Below are 17,209 nucleotides of genomic sequence, written 5' to 3'. Positions count from 1 at the left end.
GTCTGAGGTGTTGTACAGTTACCTGTACACACCTGTGATTCAGCTCTCTGCATCCTCTTGGTACCAGGTGAGACCGAATCATTGCTTCTAATGATTTGGACTTATTATCACCCCGTACCTTTATTCTGAATGCTTTCATATTAACTCCGTGTGAATGCTACCAATGCCTACTGTTCCCTTGGATGCACTCTTTACAATTGTATATGACGTGGACAATGAGCCACGTCCCTCCTAATGACGAACAAACCAGACAGGACCGACCTCTTGTTTGTCTCCACACCCAGTAATACCTGCTTTTAAGCCCGTGCGTGAGCCTGTCAGCAGTGGAGACCACAGCCTACCAGCATTGTCGTCCGTGCAGCAGCACAGCCCCACAGGTGGTGTTACTGCGTCTACATCTACACGGCGCCTCAGAGAGCCGGACACGACCGAGAAACAACCGAAGAAGAAGAAACTGTTCCTAGCATGGAGAGGCACGGCGTGTCGGTGTAGTGGAGGCGGAGGTCGCTGCGTCAGCAGGAGCCTGTTCAACATTCAGCACAAGCTAGCGACCTGTTAGCTGCTTAGCTCCCGTGCTAACTTGAAGCTAACGCAGCGTAGCGGCTGCTGCTAACATGAGGCTCAAAGTGGGATTCATTCTGCGGAGCCTGCTGGTCATCGGCACGTTTCTGGGCCTGTTGGTGCTCTGGTCCACCCTGACCCCCAAAGCCAACAGAGACAGCCCGTTTGAGAAAAGGGTGAGTACACAACAGGCTCTGAGCCACATCAGTGTTAGCGTGTGAGCAGTTATGACACGCTGTTGCACTGTGTGTGTGTGTGTTGGGCAGTCAGCGGACGCTGTGGTCTGGACTGTAGCTGCCTGTACAGTCGCTGCTGCTAACAGCACCGTGGCTCCCAGCATTCATATCCGCATATGTCACCATGTTGGAGTCAAAGGCGGAAGTGGGTTGTAAAAGTTGTTCCGGTATTGCGGTTTTTCTGCAAGGTATTCAAATGATTGCATGTAGACATATGACCAGTGTGCCACTGAGCCACACGGTCATGGCCGGCGGGAGGTTGTTGGTTCAATTCCAGCCGGAAACGCAGATCCTTTTTGGGTTATGTAAGAAAGGGCACCCGTGTGGAGATTGCGTGGACCCGGTCCCGGGGACGTGTTCTGGCGCTTTGATGGAGGCTTCAGCAGCTCCCGGTGCCTCAGTCACACCTCAGAGGCAGATCTGTGTGCACGCCGCAGCCCACAGTGGGACACCTTTACGTGTCGTGTCCCGTGTCTGCAGCTGTTTAATGGTGTAGGCTCTGCACAGTCACGCTGGTGTTGTCAGAAGACAAGTGTCCAGTACGTCCTCTTTATTTGTGCCAGAACAGGTGTCCTGAAGCCCTGACCAGCCTTACAGCGCTGTCAAACACAGGAGACAGACAGGCTGCACCATCTGTTGTCATGTCTTCAGGACATTGTCTGCCTCTTTGGCTGGAGGCAGGTGTAGGTAGAGGGGACTGGTGCAGGGTTTCACACCGTTATTGGATCTGGTGTAAGGCGGCTGCCACAGAAATGGTGTCCCCTCTACAGGGCTGGGCTATATGGACAAAAGACGTATCCCAGTTGTTTTTGCCACATGAGTGTATATTGATACACATGATGACAGTTGCTGTGGTGGTGGATGGATGGGGGGTTGGACCATTTCCAGGAATTTTCCCCACAAATGCTCAAAGTACTAAAAAGGAGTTATTTTTGATACTTTGCTGATAATTCATCCATACTTACAGTTACTGTAGGGTGTTGTTGAATGCTGGCCTAGTGGAGTATTAGTGTATTAGCAATTTTAGGGCAGTAAAGGAATCCTGCCACGGCTGACCGACACCAGCCTGGTGCAGAGAGGCTGTGTGGGTGCTGTGCCTCTCTCTGAACATGGATTCAACTCTGCTCATTTCTTGTTGGTGTCAACATCACACAGAGTCTCTTGAACAGTGTGATGTTAGGCAGCTAACGGGCAGCACCCATCACCGACTCCCTGCTATGGTCTTCGGTATGCTGCGCTGAGGCTGTGCTGTGAGCTTCAGGCAGGACTGCTGCCTCTCTGCCAGCTTGTGTCACAGTTTGCTGGTGAAGGATCAACGGAGCGATCACAGCTGTTTGCAGCTACTGGTGATATTTAATTTTTAACACGGGCTGCTTATGAAACCCACCTGTAGTCATGTACCTGCTGTGGTGTGTCGTCTCCGTCTGGGCCTGCCACCAACCTTCAACACTGGGTAATGCGCCACCTGGTGGTTTGTACTGAGGGTGGGAGAACCTCTGTCTCCATGAACCGTGACCCCTCAGAGCGGTTCACCTTCATGGCCAACTCTAGCAGGGTTTCATCTGATTTAGCTTGCTGAAGGCAGCAGTCACAGGCAGCGTGCAAAACTGTTTATGTGGGCTATAACCATAAGGTCTTATTATTACTAAATAAACAGTGCATAGACGAACAATGAGCTCCTGTGCTCCTTCAGATATCAGTGGGGCTCCTTCAGTGTCGGGAGTGAGTGTGGGACAGTCTGAGGTTTGATTTGTGTGTCCTGGCAGCAGTGAGGCAGATACATGATTTAGTACACACATGCACAAAGAGTGTGCCTGCACCCACTGAGTGTTGGCTAAACACAAAAACATTATTTTTCTAATAGAAATAAGGTAAACTGGCTAACGCTGAGGAAGTCCAGCAGCTTCCTTCACTAGGAGTTTAGTTTCCACCAGTGTGTCTTCTTCTGAAACACACCCGGCCGTCTGCTCGGCTGCTTAACATCAGCTCGGAGGGGCTGAACCTGGACCAGACCAGATCATCAAACAAGGGGGAGGCGGGGTTTATTCTGCGTTGTCAATTTAGACAGACGCTGCAAAAATCCATCGCTGACTTCTGTGAATGAGGGAAGACTGAAGCAAGCTGACCAACACATGCTCTTACACATTTATGACCAACTTGTTTATTTCTTTGTTGGCGTGCTGAGGTTTGAGAGCTGCTCACACTCAGTCGGTTTTACACGTGCGGAGCTGCAGATCTGGCTGAGCGAGTCCATGAAGAAGTAGGAACAGGCTCTCATCATCTTAGGTTAACGTGCTACACGAGCAGCTTTGTTCCCTGCTGAAGCAGGTGGGTCACCGAGCCTGCGAGCAGCTGTATGTAATCCAGTCACCCAGGTCGGCCCGGGGATGCTGGAGCCTGACCCTGCTGTCACACAGTCAACGCACACACCTCATTGTGTTTGCGTAGATGTCTGTGTTTGTGTTTCTCTTCTTTGGATTTGGTTTCAGGGACTGTACACAAAAGGAAAAGCTACAGTTAAAATCAACACACACACTAACAGACAGTGTCTGTTAGTGTGTGTGTCTGTCAGACACTGTCAGACACACACACACACACACACACACACTAACAGACACACACACACTAACAGACACACACACACACTAACAGACACACACACACACACTAACAGACACACACACACTAACAGATATCAGAATATTAAACATATAAATCCCATAAAGCACAAAACAAAATGATTAATGATTAATGCTGACAATCTGTTAGTTCACATCATGACAGAAGAGCTGAAGTCTCTGCACACTTGGAAGCACAGCCCCCCTTGTGGTGGACCTGGTAACTGCAGTGGAGCAGCTTTATTTATGATCTTGTGCACTAACCATATGTTTGAATCACGTTTGATTATCAGAATTTAACATCTAGAACAGGACAGTAATGATATTGATGTGCTTTTCTCTGCAGAACCTTTCGAGTTTGTGTGTTTGTGATGTGTTTGGTTTTGATTCGCTCGTGTTTGTGACCAGCGTGGCGCGCAGACAGAATCGCTGCATTAACTCTGTGAATGTTTAAAATGAGCTGCATTGTATTTCAGTGTAGGACACATGTGTTTAATATCCATGTCTGTTGTGTTTCATCATGCAGGATGACAGCTTGTTGCCCAAAGGTGACCTTGCAGAGCAGTTTAAGCCTGTGATGCCCTGGCCTCATGTGGAGGGGGTGGAGGTCGACCTCGACTCCATCAGACTGAAACACGGTGAGGACTGACTTGTTTTTTCCTGACTGTGGCCGAAGCGGGTGGCCGTCAAAGTGACAGCCCACTGTATTACTGTATTTAAATCACCAATACTGGTGTATACCTCCTGTATTAGACATGAGTCAATCAGAGAGGCTAGGAGGATTTGTACATGTGCAGAGGAGGGAGGGTGGATGTTCTGGACACAGGGTGATGAAGACGGAGCAGGAGGGCAAGAGGAAGACCTCAGAGGAAGTTCATGGATGTAGTGAAGGAGGAGATGCAGGGGGATGCTGGGATAGGGAGATAGTCTGCTGTGGAGCAGCTGACAGAAGATGATCCTCATTAGTGATTGTTTGTTGGTCTGTAATCACTGCTAATTCTCCTGCCAAAGACTTAAAGTCTAACTTTCTTAGCACTTGTATGCTGTGGTCCTGTGTCATCTCTTGGTTTGTGTTCAGGAGGGGCCGACCTTCCCAAGGATTCAAAGGAGCAATCCAACCAGAAGCAGGTGATTCAACAGCAGTATGTGACATTCGGACCTCACACACACGCCTACACTAGCCCCGTCCTGAAGAAAGGTATCCTGGGAAATTTTGAGCCTAAGGAGCCTGAACCTCCAGGGGTCCCCGGTGGACCCGGAGAGGGCGCTAAGCCGTTTGTCCTGGGTCCAGAGTACAAAGACTCGGTTCAGGCCTCCATCAAAGAGTTTGGCTTCAACATGGTTGCCAGTGACATGATTTCACTGGACAGAACAATCAATGACATACGCCACGAAGAGTAAGTACTGCTTCCACTGAATGCATGTCTGCCATCTTTGGTCCTGCAGTCACATAAACCTGATTAATGTTACAGGAGATAAACTTCAATAGCCACAGGAAACAGGCAGTAAGCCTAACACCGATCGTCCTCCTGTAACCTCACTCAGGGATCAATCAGGAAATGATACTGAATCATGCCGCGTGTGCAGACACGTGTTCACAATGTGTTTCTCGTAAACAGAAAAGCGACACATCATTAAGTACGCCGTATCCTGTGTTCTGAGTGCAGAAATGGGCGTGATGACCAAATCACTGTGGCCGATTTCTAACACGACACCTTTGGCAGAGTGTAGCGTGACACAGGTGCTGCCTCACAGCCTTTTCAATTGACGCTGCTGACTTTATCGCTCAGTTGAAGTGAGAACATAAATGCTTCCACTCAGATCCTCGTACAGGCTGCAAACTAATTAGGTGAATGATGTTCTTGTGTTTGCTTCTGCATGTACGAGTCGGTGTGAACTAGGGCTGCTCGATTGTGGCAAAAATGATAATCACGATTGTTTTCACTGAAATTGAGATCTCGATTATTTGACGATATTTATTTAACAATAACAATGTGTTGAGAGCGCTGCTCTTAATTGTTGTGACACGTGTTCGAAACGCAGAGAGGTGCGCTCGATTTGCCACACGGAGCAGCGTGAAAGCACGAGGGAGGGGCTAATAATCGGCTCGGTCATTTTTAATGATCGTTGAAAGCCCAGGTCGTAATCGAGATTAAAATTCGATTAATTGAGCAGCCCTAGTGTGAAAGGAACATTAACACAAACACTCAGGCTATGGGTCCTGCTGCCGTGGACTGAAATGCACCGTTAGCCTCATTCTCACACACATTGTGCACATGCTTTCTCTGTGCCTTCGAACTTTAACCTGGCGCTCACACACTCGCGCTCTGATGGATGCAGAGCTGAAGCGTCGGACTGTTAGACGGCGCCTGTGTCACAGTGTCGATGCACAGTTTCAACAAGTTTTACCGTGTAGGAGTTGCGTTGGTGCAGCGAGACTGTACTACGCTGTGCAGCAACTAGGTTTCTCATGGCACACCGTGTCCTCTGTGCAGGTGTAAGTACTGGCAGTACGACGACAGACTGCTCACATCCAGCGTGGTGATAGTCTTCCATAACGAAGGCTGGTCAACGCTGATGAGGACTGTCCACAGTGTCATCAAGAGGACTCCTCGCAGGTACCTGGCTGAGATTGTCCTGATAGATGACTTCAGTAACAAAGGTGGGTCTGTTTAAAAACATCATTTTTAGATGCGTGTTGGTTCCACTGTGAACAGCCTCCTTTTTCCATCATGCTGTTAATGATCACCTGCAAAGGCCGTCCTGTTGGTTCACGTGGTGCTGTCTGCTGCAGTCTGTGGTCAGAGGCAAGGTGTCACATGGTGTTACCATCATGTCTGTGCACGCTCCTCAGACATCCACGTGGGCGGCTGTAATCACCCCAGTGGAGCCAGAACGCAGCACAGAGAAGACAGAGGCTAACAACCTGACTGTAGAGAAACAAAGCACGGACACATGTCAGTGTATTCACTACAGCACGCTGCACTCAGCTGTGGAGCATCAGAGGGAAATGAAAGTGAGAGGAGGACCAGACAAGCTGCACAGCTGACTCATGCTAGCTAAGTTAGCTAATGCTGTCTGACTAGGCTGGAGTGCTAAACTCTAACTTAGTGGAATGTAAGGAAACCTACCTATGATAGAAACGTCTGTGTGATCAGCTGCTAACAGCCATGAACATATCAATCAGCTGGCGCTGTGTGCAGCACGCATGTGGGAACACATCACTGATAGGTTTGTAGCTTAAACCCATTCACTGGAACGTCCAAGACAATTCAACTACACAGCAAAAGCAACACACAAGTAGGCAAAGTTCTTCATGTTACTCATGCATGAGGGAGAGAACCACGACAAGCGCCGTTCCTTCGCTTGACCCCAGTCGCTCTCGTCCACTCCCCCGTAACACTGCTCTTTTATCGAGGTCACATGAATATACATAGGTTCATTAACATACGACGTATTCATACACACAAAGAGGTGTGCGTCTGTGTGTGTGCGTGTGTGTGCGTCTGTGTCAGAGTGTGACCCCATAAAGACTTCCCTAAACCTGCTGGTCTGGAAGTCCAGCAGTTCATCTAAACTAAAGGCACTCAGACTAAAACTGACATAGCTACGTTTATCCTGCCATGAAACGAGGTAGACCTCTCCCCAGCTGCCAGGGTGTGGATGCCAGAGGACTCTGCAATGCACACGATGCCTTTGCAGACTCCTAAGAATCTACCAACATGACATTGATTATGCAACTCTAAGCATATATGAGTAGATCTTTGTAAGCATAAATGACAATCAACAATACAAATCTAACAATCACCAGCTCGTGTCTTTACTCCAGCATTCGTCTGTCAGCAAACCAAAACTGTTTTCTCAAATGCTCATTGGTCCAAACGCGTGTACTAATGCTGGCTAACCAATGCACTTGCAGTCCATCTGAAGGAGCGCCTGGAGGAGTACATCAAGCAGTGGAACGGCCTCGTCAAACTCTTCAGGAATGAGAAGAGGGAAGGATTAATACAGGCCAGGAGCATTGGAGCCAAGAAGGCCACCAAAGGACAGGTACCATGTGACACCACTGTTGCTTTTCCTCTAATGCTGACGATGTCTCTTAGACTTTTAATTAGCAAACTGATCAGAATTTAAAATAAACACAGTGACGTACTGTGTGTAGTGTGTAAGAGTACTCTGTGTTAAATGTACAACATCGCCTCTGAAGAGATCCCAACGTGCGGCTGCTGCAGACAGGAAACTGTTCCAGCTCAGCTGATGGCGCTCTGTTAGAAGGTTCTTACGTTCTGCCACTGCTGCAGTTTTCCGCAGAGATTTTGGTTCCATGTGATGTAACTGTTTTGTTTTGTATGTACACTTTATTACTGCAGAACCAATTTCATATAGTAAGAAAGTAAACTGGGCTCCCATCTTTAAATAAGTGTCAATAACTGATTTGTAAAAGTGCCCAATGGCACCAGCAGTCCTGTCAGTGATCCTCTGCATCACCGACAGTCCGACAAGCCGAATAAAAGAACTCAGACAACTGATGGGAGATCAGCTGACAGGCGGGAGAAAAGCATGTAGAGAGGACACGAACACAGTGCAGAGGAGCGTCCACAAACAGCTGCAGAGGGCCAGTCGTTCTGGCTCTAACAGGGATGAAACCACACACGACTAATCTATCAGCAGAGTGAGAACTTTTAGTTTCTCATTTTCAAACTGCAGAGAACAGGAGGCAGGCCTCGTCTTTGTAACGTGAAGTTTGAACATGCTGGAGAAAAACCACTTTGAGGTTTGTCACAGTGTGACTGGAGGTCACAGCCAGCAAGAGTGGACACCGTGTTTGTGACAATTTTACCAACAGACACGGCGTTTCATCTGTCCTTAAACATGCCTGCAGTTAAACCCTCGTTTGTGTCATGTGACGCCAGATTTGCAGATGCAAACTTGCTCTGAAGGCGTTGTGTGTTTTTGCTGCTGACATCAAGCCACAATGAACTGGTCCTTATGTTTCTGAGCAAGAGAAGGAAGAATTCTCACGAGTCGGCAGATTTCGTGACCCAGGAGTCGGAGCTGCTGTCGTATTTCAGGATGTCAGTGGGCGCGTGGAGCAACATTTAGACAGAGGCTCAGATTTGCAGCATCACATTTCAAAGGGTTTCCTTTTTAAAGGTGCTGGTTTACCTGGATGCTCACTGTGAGGTCGGGATCAACTGGTACGCTCCACTGATCGCTCCCATTTCAAAGGACAGGTAGTGTACACACACACACACACACACACACACACACACACACACACACACACACACACAGTGTAGCCTCATGTTATAACAGCTGTCGTGGTTGTGAAGCTGTGCTGTCTGTTAACCTGCAGCTTGTTGTTTTTCAGCACTGCTGTGACAGTTTATCAGTTTTTCTGTTTGCACGTCCAGTTCAATGACGTGAACTCAGACATACAGACGTTATTATTACGACATTATTTGTAATGTTGCTCCCGTGTGATTGATGTGAAATCAAATCACGATGTGCAGACTTTCAGCTGTAATTCGAGGGCTTTGAGTCAACCTGCTGAATAATTTAGTCGGCTGTCTTTATTGATCCCCAAAGGGAAATTGCACAAATTGTGTTTGTGTGAGTTTGTTATCGCAGCAGCAGATTCACACAAAGACACAAAACAGACGCATTTTAGAGGCTCAAAAGTCACGGACTGAACTATCATAAAGTCAAATTTAAGATTTTATTTTTAAATTAAGAAAACGATATGAAATGTGATGACCTGCAGCTCTGTAGTGTCTTGGACAGATGAGCGAACCGCGAAGCCGTCTGAGTCGGTGTCCTGTTGCTTTTTCAGTTCTGCGATATCATCTACACATAATATAATCTGGATATGAGATGGCTCTGATTCAAAACCAACACATCACCAGAATAATATGGATCCAACTGTTGAATGTTAAAAATGGCTCAACAATGTGGCACAGATGGTCTTAATCTTATGGCCGATCAGCGGCTGAGTGCCTGGAGCTGTATTGATGGAGCCTCGGTGAGTTAGGGCCTCCCCTCCACCAGTCCTTTGACATTTTATGCTTTTTAATCAGTTTTCTGTATCAGAAAGGTCTGACGGCGGTCCGAGGACGCGTCGTCGTCCCACCGTGGCTGCTCAGTCTGCGCGCCTCTAGATCGTCTGCTGTGCTGCATCACTTCTACGCTCTGAGCCACACACTCCTTTACTCTGGTTTTACAGCGCTGTTGTTGAAAAGCGGCACATCCAAAGGCTTGTGTGTGTTTATGTGTATGTAGGACAGTATGCACAGTGCCGCTGATAGACTATATAGATGGTAATGAGTACAGTATGGAGCCCCAGCAAGGCGGAGACGAGGACGGCCTGGCTAGAGGAGCGTGGGACTGGAGCCTGCTCTGGAAGAGAGTGCCGCTTAGCCAGAGAGAGAAGGCCAAGAGAGCGCACACCACCCAGCCTTACCGGTACACACAACGCACCAGCTTGTTAAACTGACCTGTTCTGTTTGTGTCTCCACCCCCACCCCGCGTGGCACCTTTCCCTGTGTCTGTCTGTGTGTTTTTCCTGGCACTGCTGTCATCCCCTTCATGTACACCCCTCCTCTCCACGTATGCTGCATGCGTGGCCCTCTGTGTCAGAACGGTGTGTACGGTGCCTCTGATCGACTCCGTCCACGGCGAGACGTTCACCTTTGAGCCCCAGGGTGGAGGAGACAGCAACGGTTTTGCTAGAGGCGCCTGGGATTGGAGCATGCTGTGGAAGAGAATCCCTCTGGGAGCCAGGGAGCATAAGCTGAGAAAAACTCAGACTGAGCCTTATAGGTACACACAGTCATTCCTAACTCGTGTGGACGTGTCCCGGTCATTTCTCACAGGGCTCACAGTAGGAGTAGAGCAGCCTCACCTTAACAGAAAATGCTAATCTTAAGGTCATGTCAGCCGTGCCTGTGTAGAGGTAACGTCATGAGTGTGAGTCATTGTTTAGGTGTCTGCTTTTGGGGAATTGCTGCACACATCTATCTTCCACCCACTGGAGGGGAGGAGCTTGTTGTTGTAGCACAGCTTCCTCTCAGGTGTCTCTTACCCTGAGTCTGTCTGAAAGGCCTCCTTCTTTCCTTTAAGTGGTCTTGGCGGCTGCGTTGCCTAAGGTGGGTTGAGTCCCGAGCTGAAGGCCGTGGGACTTTGGGATATTTGTGGGGTCTGTGGGTGAGCTTCTGGTGTGAACTGGGCTCGGACTGGGGCACCATCACTCCTTTCTGTCTTCACATTTTCATTCGTCCTCCTGCTGTCTTTCACTCATGTCTCTGTCAGTGTCACTTGTTCATTATTACGTCAGCAGAGGGACTGACCGCGTAGAGTCACATGATTACAAAGAGATGGAAGCTTGTTTCGGGCTGAGGACTGTTTCTTTATACCTGCAGGTCTCCAGCCATGGCAGGAGGTCTCTTTGCTATAGAAAGAGACTTTTTCTTTGAGCTGGGACTGTACGACCCTGGACTGCAGATATGGGGAGGGGAGAATTTTGAAATATCTTACAAGGTAGACTTTGAATTGTCCAGTTTATGTTCATCCCTGCACATTGTAAAGACATCATGGTTACTGTGACTCTGTATGCTGGTCCAGATCTGGCAGTGTGGTGGCCAGCTGCTCTTTGTGCCCTGTTCTCGCGTCGGCCACATCTACAGACTTCAGGGATGGCAAGGCAACCCTCCGCCAGCACATGTTGGATCCTCGCCTACTCTCAAGGTGAAAGCAGACAAACGTGTGAATGGATGGAAACTTGTATAGTGCACATCTTCTGTTTCAAGTTTCCACAGAGTCCTGCATTTCCAAGTTTCTGTCTACACAAAGGAGGTGTTGCTGCCATCTGGCCCTCCACCTGCATGCATGGAGCCAGGTCCAATAGCAGATGCATGCTTTTGCCCACAGTCACCGCTACACCTATGCAATCACTCTGTCATGATGTTACTTCATCTACATGTGTTGTATTTGTGTTTGCAGAACTATGTTCGTGTGGTGGAGGTTTGGTGGGACGACTATAAGGACTACTTCTACGCCAGCCGCCCTGAAACTCTGACTCTGGCCTACGGAGACATCAGTGACCTTAAGCGATTCAGGTGCACAAAAGCCACTCTTCTACCTTTTTACTGAGTGAACGCCCACTCAGAACATAGTGTAGCACTGACTGACTTTCCCCAGGATGTATTCCTTCAGCTGTGCAGTGTGATTGTATGATTTGCAGTCGACGAGTCGGTCTTCATTTAGGGAAAACTGTTTAATGTGGGTACGATCATATCAAGGTTTGTTGTGCTTTTGACACAAATTCACTCCATCGCTGTGGAAACGCTAAACACTGACCTCCAACTGTGCTCAGAAAGATGTGCCTACGCATGCACCCTCTATCATGCTGTAGCGTAAATGTTTTAAAGTTGTGTGTTACAGGTGTGCAGTAAATAACATGCAGGACTATGTGCCCTGAGGATGAAGCGTTTTTCTGTCTGAATTCATCTTTAGCTGCTAAGCACACAGCTGATCTCATGTTTGCTTGTTGCAGGGAGGAGCATCGATGCAAAAGTTTCAAGTGGTTCATGGAGGAAATAGCATACGACATTCCACAGCACTACCCACTTCCTCCTAAAAATGTAGAGTGGGGGGAGGTAGGCGTGCTCACACACACACTCTCGTTTTGATATCATAGTGAGGACATAATGCTTTCCCTAGCCGCTCACCCTAACCATTAAAGATGAATGCATAACCCTGTCTGTGGCCCTAAACCACATTTTGAGTTTCAAAACTGTCTTCCCACTCGTGTGGACGGCGTTTAGTCCCCATAAGGCACGCTTGGCCAACTCCAGGCCGAGGGGGCCGGTGTCCTGCAGGTTTTAGATCTCACCCTCAGTCAACACGCCTGAATCACAGGATTAGTTCATTACCAGCCTCTGGAGGACACGTTGAGGACGTCATTTAGCCTTTAAATCAGCTGTGTTGGATTAAGGACACATCTAAAACCTGCAGGCCTGAGGCCTGGAGTTTGGACACCACTGCCATAAGGGCTGTTGGTCCCCACAAGCCTGCCAGTATTTGGTCCTCACAAAGATGCATAAACATGTTTCACACACAGCATGCTTCACTGTCCCTGTGATTGCAGATCCGGGGCTTCGACACCAGTTACTGCATCGACAGCATGGGACACACTAACGGAGGGAATGTAGAGCTGGGCCCGTGCCACAGGATGGGTGGAAACCAGGTAATTAAACACTGTCACACGTGACATGGCTCTTTGTTTTCCTCTGGTGTGACGACATGAGCCAGTGTTACTGTGATCAGTGGGTTAAAGGGACAGCTGGCTGCTTCTGTAGATGAAAGCTTGGGCTCCTTATCTCCCCATGAGTGTGCTCTCCTGCCTCGTGTCACAGAAAGGATGGAGGCAGGCTTTACGTTAGGTGTCCAGCCTCTCACACCAGATCCTGACTCTGGTTTTTCACCCTGAACTCTGTGTAGCTGTTCCGCATCAATGAAGCCAACCAGCTGATGCAGTATGATCAGTGCCTGACCATAGGAGGCGACAAGTCTGCTATCATCATCACACACTGTGAAACCAACCAGCACATGGAGTGGAAGTACTTCAAGGTGAGACACACAGATCATAAGATGGATGTAGTGTTGGTCTTTAGATGTTTGCTCAGCAGCGTGTGGAGGCTGGAAGCACTGAGATCACACCAACATGTAGGAGGCAGAAAATCTCTGACACAAGCTGAATTTACTGCCTTTTTTTCTCTCCTTTCTGTCTGTGTCTGCAGGATCTGCATCGATTCACTCATGTGCCAACAGGTAAAGGACTGCACTGGCATTTTAACTCATCTTTTCTCATCATCAAAGGCACTTTCGCCTTTATCACACATGGAGTCAGCTGCTGTTCACATCATTTACTTCAGCCTCAGAAGTGCTTTTGGTGCCAGACACACACACACACACACACACACACACACACACACACACACACACACACACACACACACACACACACACACACACACACACACACACACACACACACACACACACACACACACAAGCCCGTTCAGCTATCTTAGTGAGGACCTTCATTGACATAATGGTTTCCCTAGCCCCTTACTCTAACCCTAATCTGGCCCTAACACTATTCTTTAACTAAGCCCCAACCCACATGATAAACCATAACCATTTCAACATTCTGGTCTTAAACCTAATTAATTGGACCAATAATTTGGCCCTAAACCCAATCATTGCATAACAATTAATTACAATTTCCATTTGGCTTAAATCCTAATTGGTACAGTATTACAGTTACAAACTCAATTTATTAATTACATTTAAGAATAATAAAACATAAATTAAATATACAGTTGTGGTTAAACATACATACTACGTACACGGTTAAAAAATACTGTAGACATGATTAAAAATGATTTACATGGTTAAAAAATGACAATCTCTCTAAAAACATGTTGTTGATAGTGAGGAGTGATCAAAAAATACATTTGGAAAAATTCTACCCAAAAAACTAAGAACCAACAAAGCAAAAAACTACGAACTTTCTAAAACGAAATTCGAACTGAAAAACAGACGTGTAAAAGTGTAAAAGTGTGAGGGTATAAATAGAAGCACTCTCTGCTCACTCCTCTCCATCGGACAGAGCAGGTCGCTGAGAGCAAGCCTGGTTTCCTCTTTCCACTGTGCGTAACTAGACCTGAAGACCTTCACAGGTGGAATCGCCGCCACATAGGCACACACATTCATTTGTTATAAGTTGATTTCTTTTTTCTGTAAAAAACTAAAAGGTTCTTTTCAAAACCAATTCATTTTCTTTCTTTTATTTCTTTAAAAACTTTTTAAAAAGTTAAAATTTTCTTTTCATTTGGTGAAACGAAAACAACAATTAAAAAACTCATCATGGTTGGATGCACTTCTGACTGGACCCTGGTGCACCATGGCAGACGCCGTAGACAATCCAGGACCCAGACACCCTACCGAGGGATGGCCCGTGCACCGCCCGCCTCCAATTGGAGGAGGGGCCCAAACGCTCATCCTAAACCTAATTGTAACCCTGACACTAAAACCACAGCCTCAAAAAGGCCTTCAAACTTGTGAGGACCGGTGAGTGTGTCCTCACAAGTGACTGTTGGTTCTCACAAGTATAGTGAATGCAGCTTTGGGTCCTCACAAAGATAGCTAGACAGGAACACACACACCATTCATGGTTTGCCCATGCTCTGGTCTGGTCTACATCCTGCAGTGAGTGTTGGGCAGAATGTAGACCAGACCAGCACAGAAGGTTCTGGTTTGTTTTTCATTACCCTGCAGTGTGACACCCTGCACGCTCACAGCAGTAATAATCGTGTCCACACCAATCATTGTTAAAGGGCAGCCTTCCCACAGTTGTCCCTCAGTGCATGTGGACAGCACTAGTGTGTAGACCAGGGGTGGGGACCTCCAGGCCTCGAGGGCCTGTGTGTGTCAGATCTCACCATGAATCACATGATTAGTTCATTACTAGACCTCTGGAGAACTTCAGGACATGTCTAAAACCTGCAGGACCTTGAGGCCTGGAGGTCCCCACCCTGGTGTGTGTTTTGTAGGTGGCCTGTGAGCGTCCGTCAGTAATCCCGCTGCTGTATTCTCCTTATAGGAAAATGTCTGGACCGCTCCGACCTGCTTCACAAAGTGTTCGTATCAGACTGTGACACCAGTAAAACCACTCAGAAATGGGAGATGAATAACATCGTGGCTGTGTGAAGACATCTGGGAGAGATCTGTTTAGAGGAAGAATACCTGACACCTAGGTGTTGGTGTACCTCCAACAAAATGAAGCCCAAATGGTTTAACTGTTGACATCGGCCCAAATGTGAAGGTTGTTCTGACACTCCAGAAGAGTTTGATCCAGAGCTGCTGGATGAACACGAACTGTCCCTGGTGGTTGTTTACACTGTCTCTGTCCTTTCAGGCTCTCAGGTCTTTTCTAATTTTCTCATTGCATTTGTGAAATGAATCCCATCAAGTCTTAAGATTATTAGGTCTGTTTAGTCCTCGGCCAAACTGATGAGCTGACTTACCAAAGAGTTTAGACTTCAGTCACATCATCATCATCATCATCATCATCATGGGTGTGGTTTTTAGTCTGCCGCTGAAAAAAGACCAGGATGAAGAAGGTCCTCAGTTTAACGGAGGAAAAGAGCGACAAGCAGCACATTTTGAAGAATATTTGGACGTGGTGACTCGCTGCTGCTGTTTGCTTTGATTTGGTTTTATTGGATCTTCACAAACAAACCCCTCGTCTGGCCTAAGTGTGATTTTGATTGCACAGGCTCAGTTTGGCTCATTGGTGATTTTATTTTCATTTATCAAAATGTTGAAAAGGCAAAAAAAAAAAGGATTTCCTCCCATTCGCGTCCCTAAGCCGTGGCGGCGTTTCCTTCCTCTGTGCTGAGCTTTCAAACCAGCATGAACTCCTGAACTTTGGCGCTTTGCTCCTCACAGGCTTCATTTACTCTCTGACATACACTGGGATACTCTAAAGGATGTGTGGGTCGCCGTCTTACCGACAGTCTGGATGAGAAATATAGAGTTTAGTAGCTGACCAGTACTGTGACTCATTAATAATCGGGGTGGGGTTGGAGGCAGGATTATTCACATGTAAAACATGCACAATTATTGTGGTTAAAAAAGATGTTTTTGTTTTGTGTGCAGCAGGGAGGGGCTTTGGTGTTTGGCTGTTTTGTACTGTGTAAATAATCATTTCTAAAGATGATCGTGATGGATTTTGTGGAGGGCTTGAATGATCTTGTAAATAGCTAACTTATAGCAGAGATTTCATAATGTGGGCTGAGGAAATAAATGACCTGATTTTTACAACTATAACTGTGTGACTGAAGTGGAACTACTTCATCAACCTGTGCGAGAATCTCGCCTCACAGCAACAAGGTTGCTATGGATACGACCCCTCCCACAGGCCGAAGATGTGCAGAGTTACGGACGCGAGCGGCGACACAGCCTGCAGTCTAAAGCAGGTCGAGCAGAAAAGGCGAGAGGTGTCAGGACGGAGGGGTGGAGCTGCAGGTGGATGTGTCCGGTGTTACAGGCTGCACAGTGGGCTTCACTTTGTTCTGTGCTCTTCTTTCTGTTTAAAGAATGAGAATCGTTTCTTTTTGTGAAAAAGTTATAAACAGAAAAAGGATTGAGAGAAAAAAACCTAAAATTCCAAACAAAATACACTAACAGACAATTGTAGATGCTCCTGTGTAAGGTCGTTAAGATTAAACAGTGATGATAAACTTTGAACAATATTAAGTTGGTTGAGTTAGCTGCACAGTTTCTTCCTGATAAAAGGGAGCTTGTCCTTCCCATTGTCGGCTGCTGGGGTTTTCTCCATTTTGCCAGATGTGTCTGGTGACACCACTGAGCGAAACGATCTTTATATGAAGTATTTAAAACCTTGAGACGCGCACACAGTATTGTGAGTCAGTCACGGTGTGTTCTGCAGTACCCCTCCATGAACATCGTGCTGATAACATTCATATACGTTTACCCACAAGAATTTCTTACAGTTTGACACGTATTTACATTTTCACATAACTAATATACAAATAATCATCATAAAATCATAAAAAGGAAATCAATTATTTTTTCAGTGTAATGTAAATTCGTGGTAGGCAATATCAGTGATGCAATAACAGCGTTACAAGTAACGGCGTTACTTTTTTCAGTAACGAGTCCCTCCATATTTTGGCCAATCACATGCGAGGATATAGGATAATATCA

General features: G+C 47.0%; 1 protein-coding gene across 2 annotated transcripts; it reads left to right on the top strand.

The window, feature by feature from the left end:
- Positions 1–21: 21 nt before the first annotated feature.
- Positions 22–16,306, top strand: galnt7 (UDP-N-acetyl-alpha-D-galactosamine: polypeptide N-acetylgalactosaminyltransferase 7). Of its 2 annotated transcripts, none has more exons than XM_040027207.1 (15): positions 22–737; positions 3,942–4,053; positions 4,494–4,812; positions 5,911–6,077; positions 7,335–7,465; positions 8,570–8,649; positions 9,695–9,877; positions 10,834–10,951; positions 11,036–11,158; positions 11,414–11,529; positions 11,967–12,069; positions 12,561–12,659; positions 12,914–13,042; positions 13,213–13,243; positions 15,081–16,306. In XM_040027207.1, exons 1-15 carry the CDS (start codon positions 615–617, stop codon positions 15,185–15,187), a joined length of 1,941 nt encoding a protein of 646 aa, XP_039883141.1. In that variant the 5' UTR covers positions 22–614; the 3' UTR covers positions 15,188–16,306. The 2 variants fall into 2 exon arrangements, with proteins under 2 accessions (XP_039883141.1, XP_039883139.1); XM_040027205.1 differs by lacking the exon at positions 9,695–9,877 and adding an exon at positions 10,052–10,234 and having other exon boundaries at positions 26–737.
- The last annotated feature ends 903 nt before the right edge of the window (positions 16,307–17,209 follow it).

The sequence above is a fragment of the Simochromis diagramma genome, unplaced genomic scaffold (assembly GCF_900408965.1).
Source record: "Simochromis diagramma unplaced genomic scaffold, fSimDia1.1 OVJJ01000446.1, whole genome shotgun sequence".
Lineage (NCBI taxonomy): Eukaryota > Metazoa > Chordata > Actinopteri > Cichliformes > Cichlidae > Simochromis > Simochromis diagramma.
Note: the sequence above shows the minus strand (reverse complement) of the source record. Positions and strands in the feature narration are given on the sequence as shown.

Coding starts and splice junctions, on each gene's coding strand:
- galnt7 (XM_040027207.1), top strand. CDS start 615: ATGAGGCTCAAAGTGGGATTCATTCTGCGGAGCCTGCTGGTCATCGGC. Junction 11,530..11,966: donor AGTGACCTTAAGCGATTCAG/GTGCACAAAAGC, acceptor TGCTTGTTGCAG/GGAGGAGCATCGATGCAAAA. Junction 12,660..12,913: donor ACAGGATGGGTGGAAACCAG/GTAATTAAACAC, acceptor AACTCTGTGTAG/CTGTTCCGCATCAATGAAGC.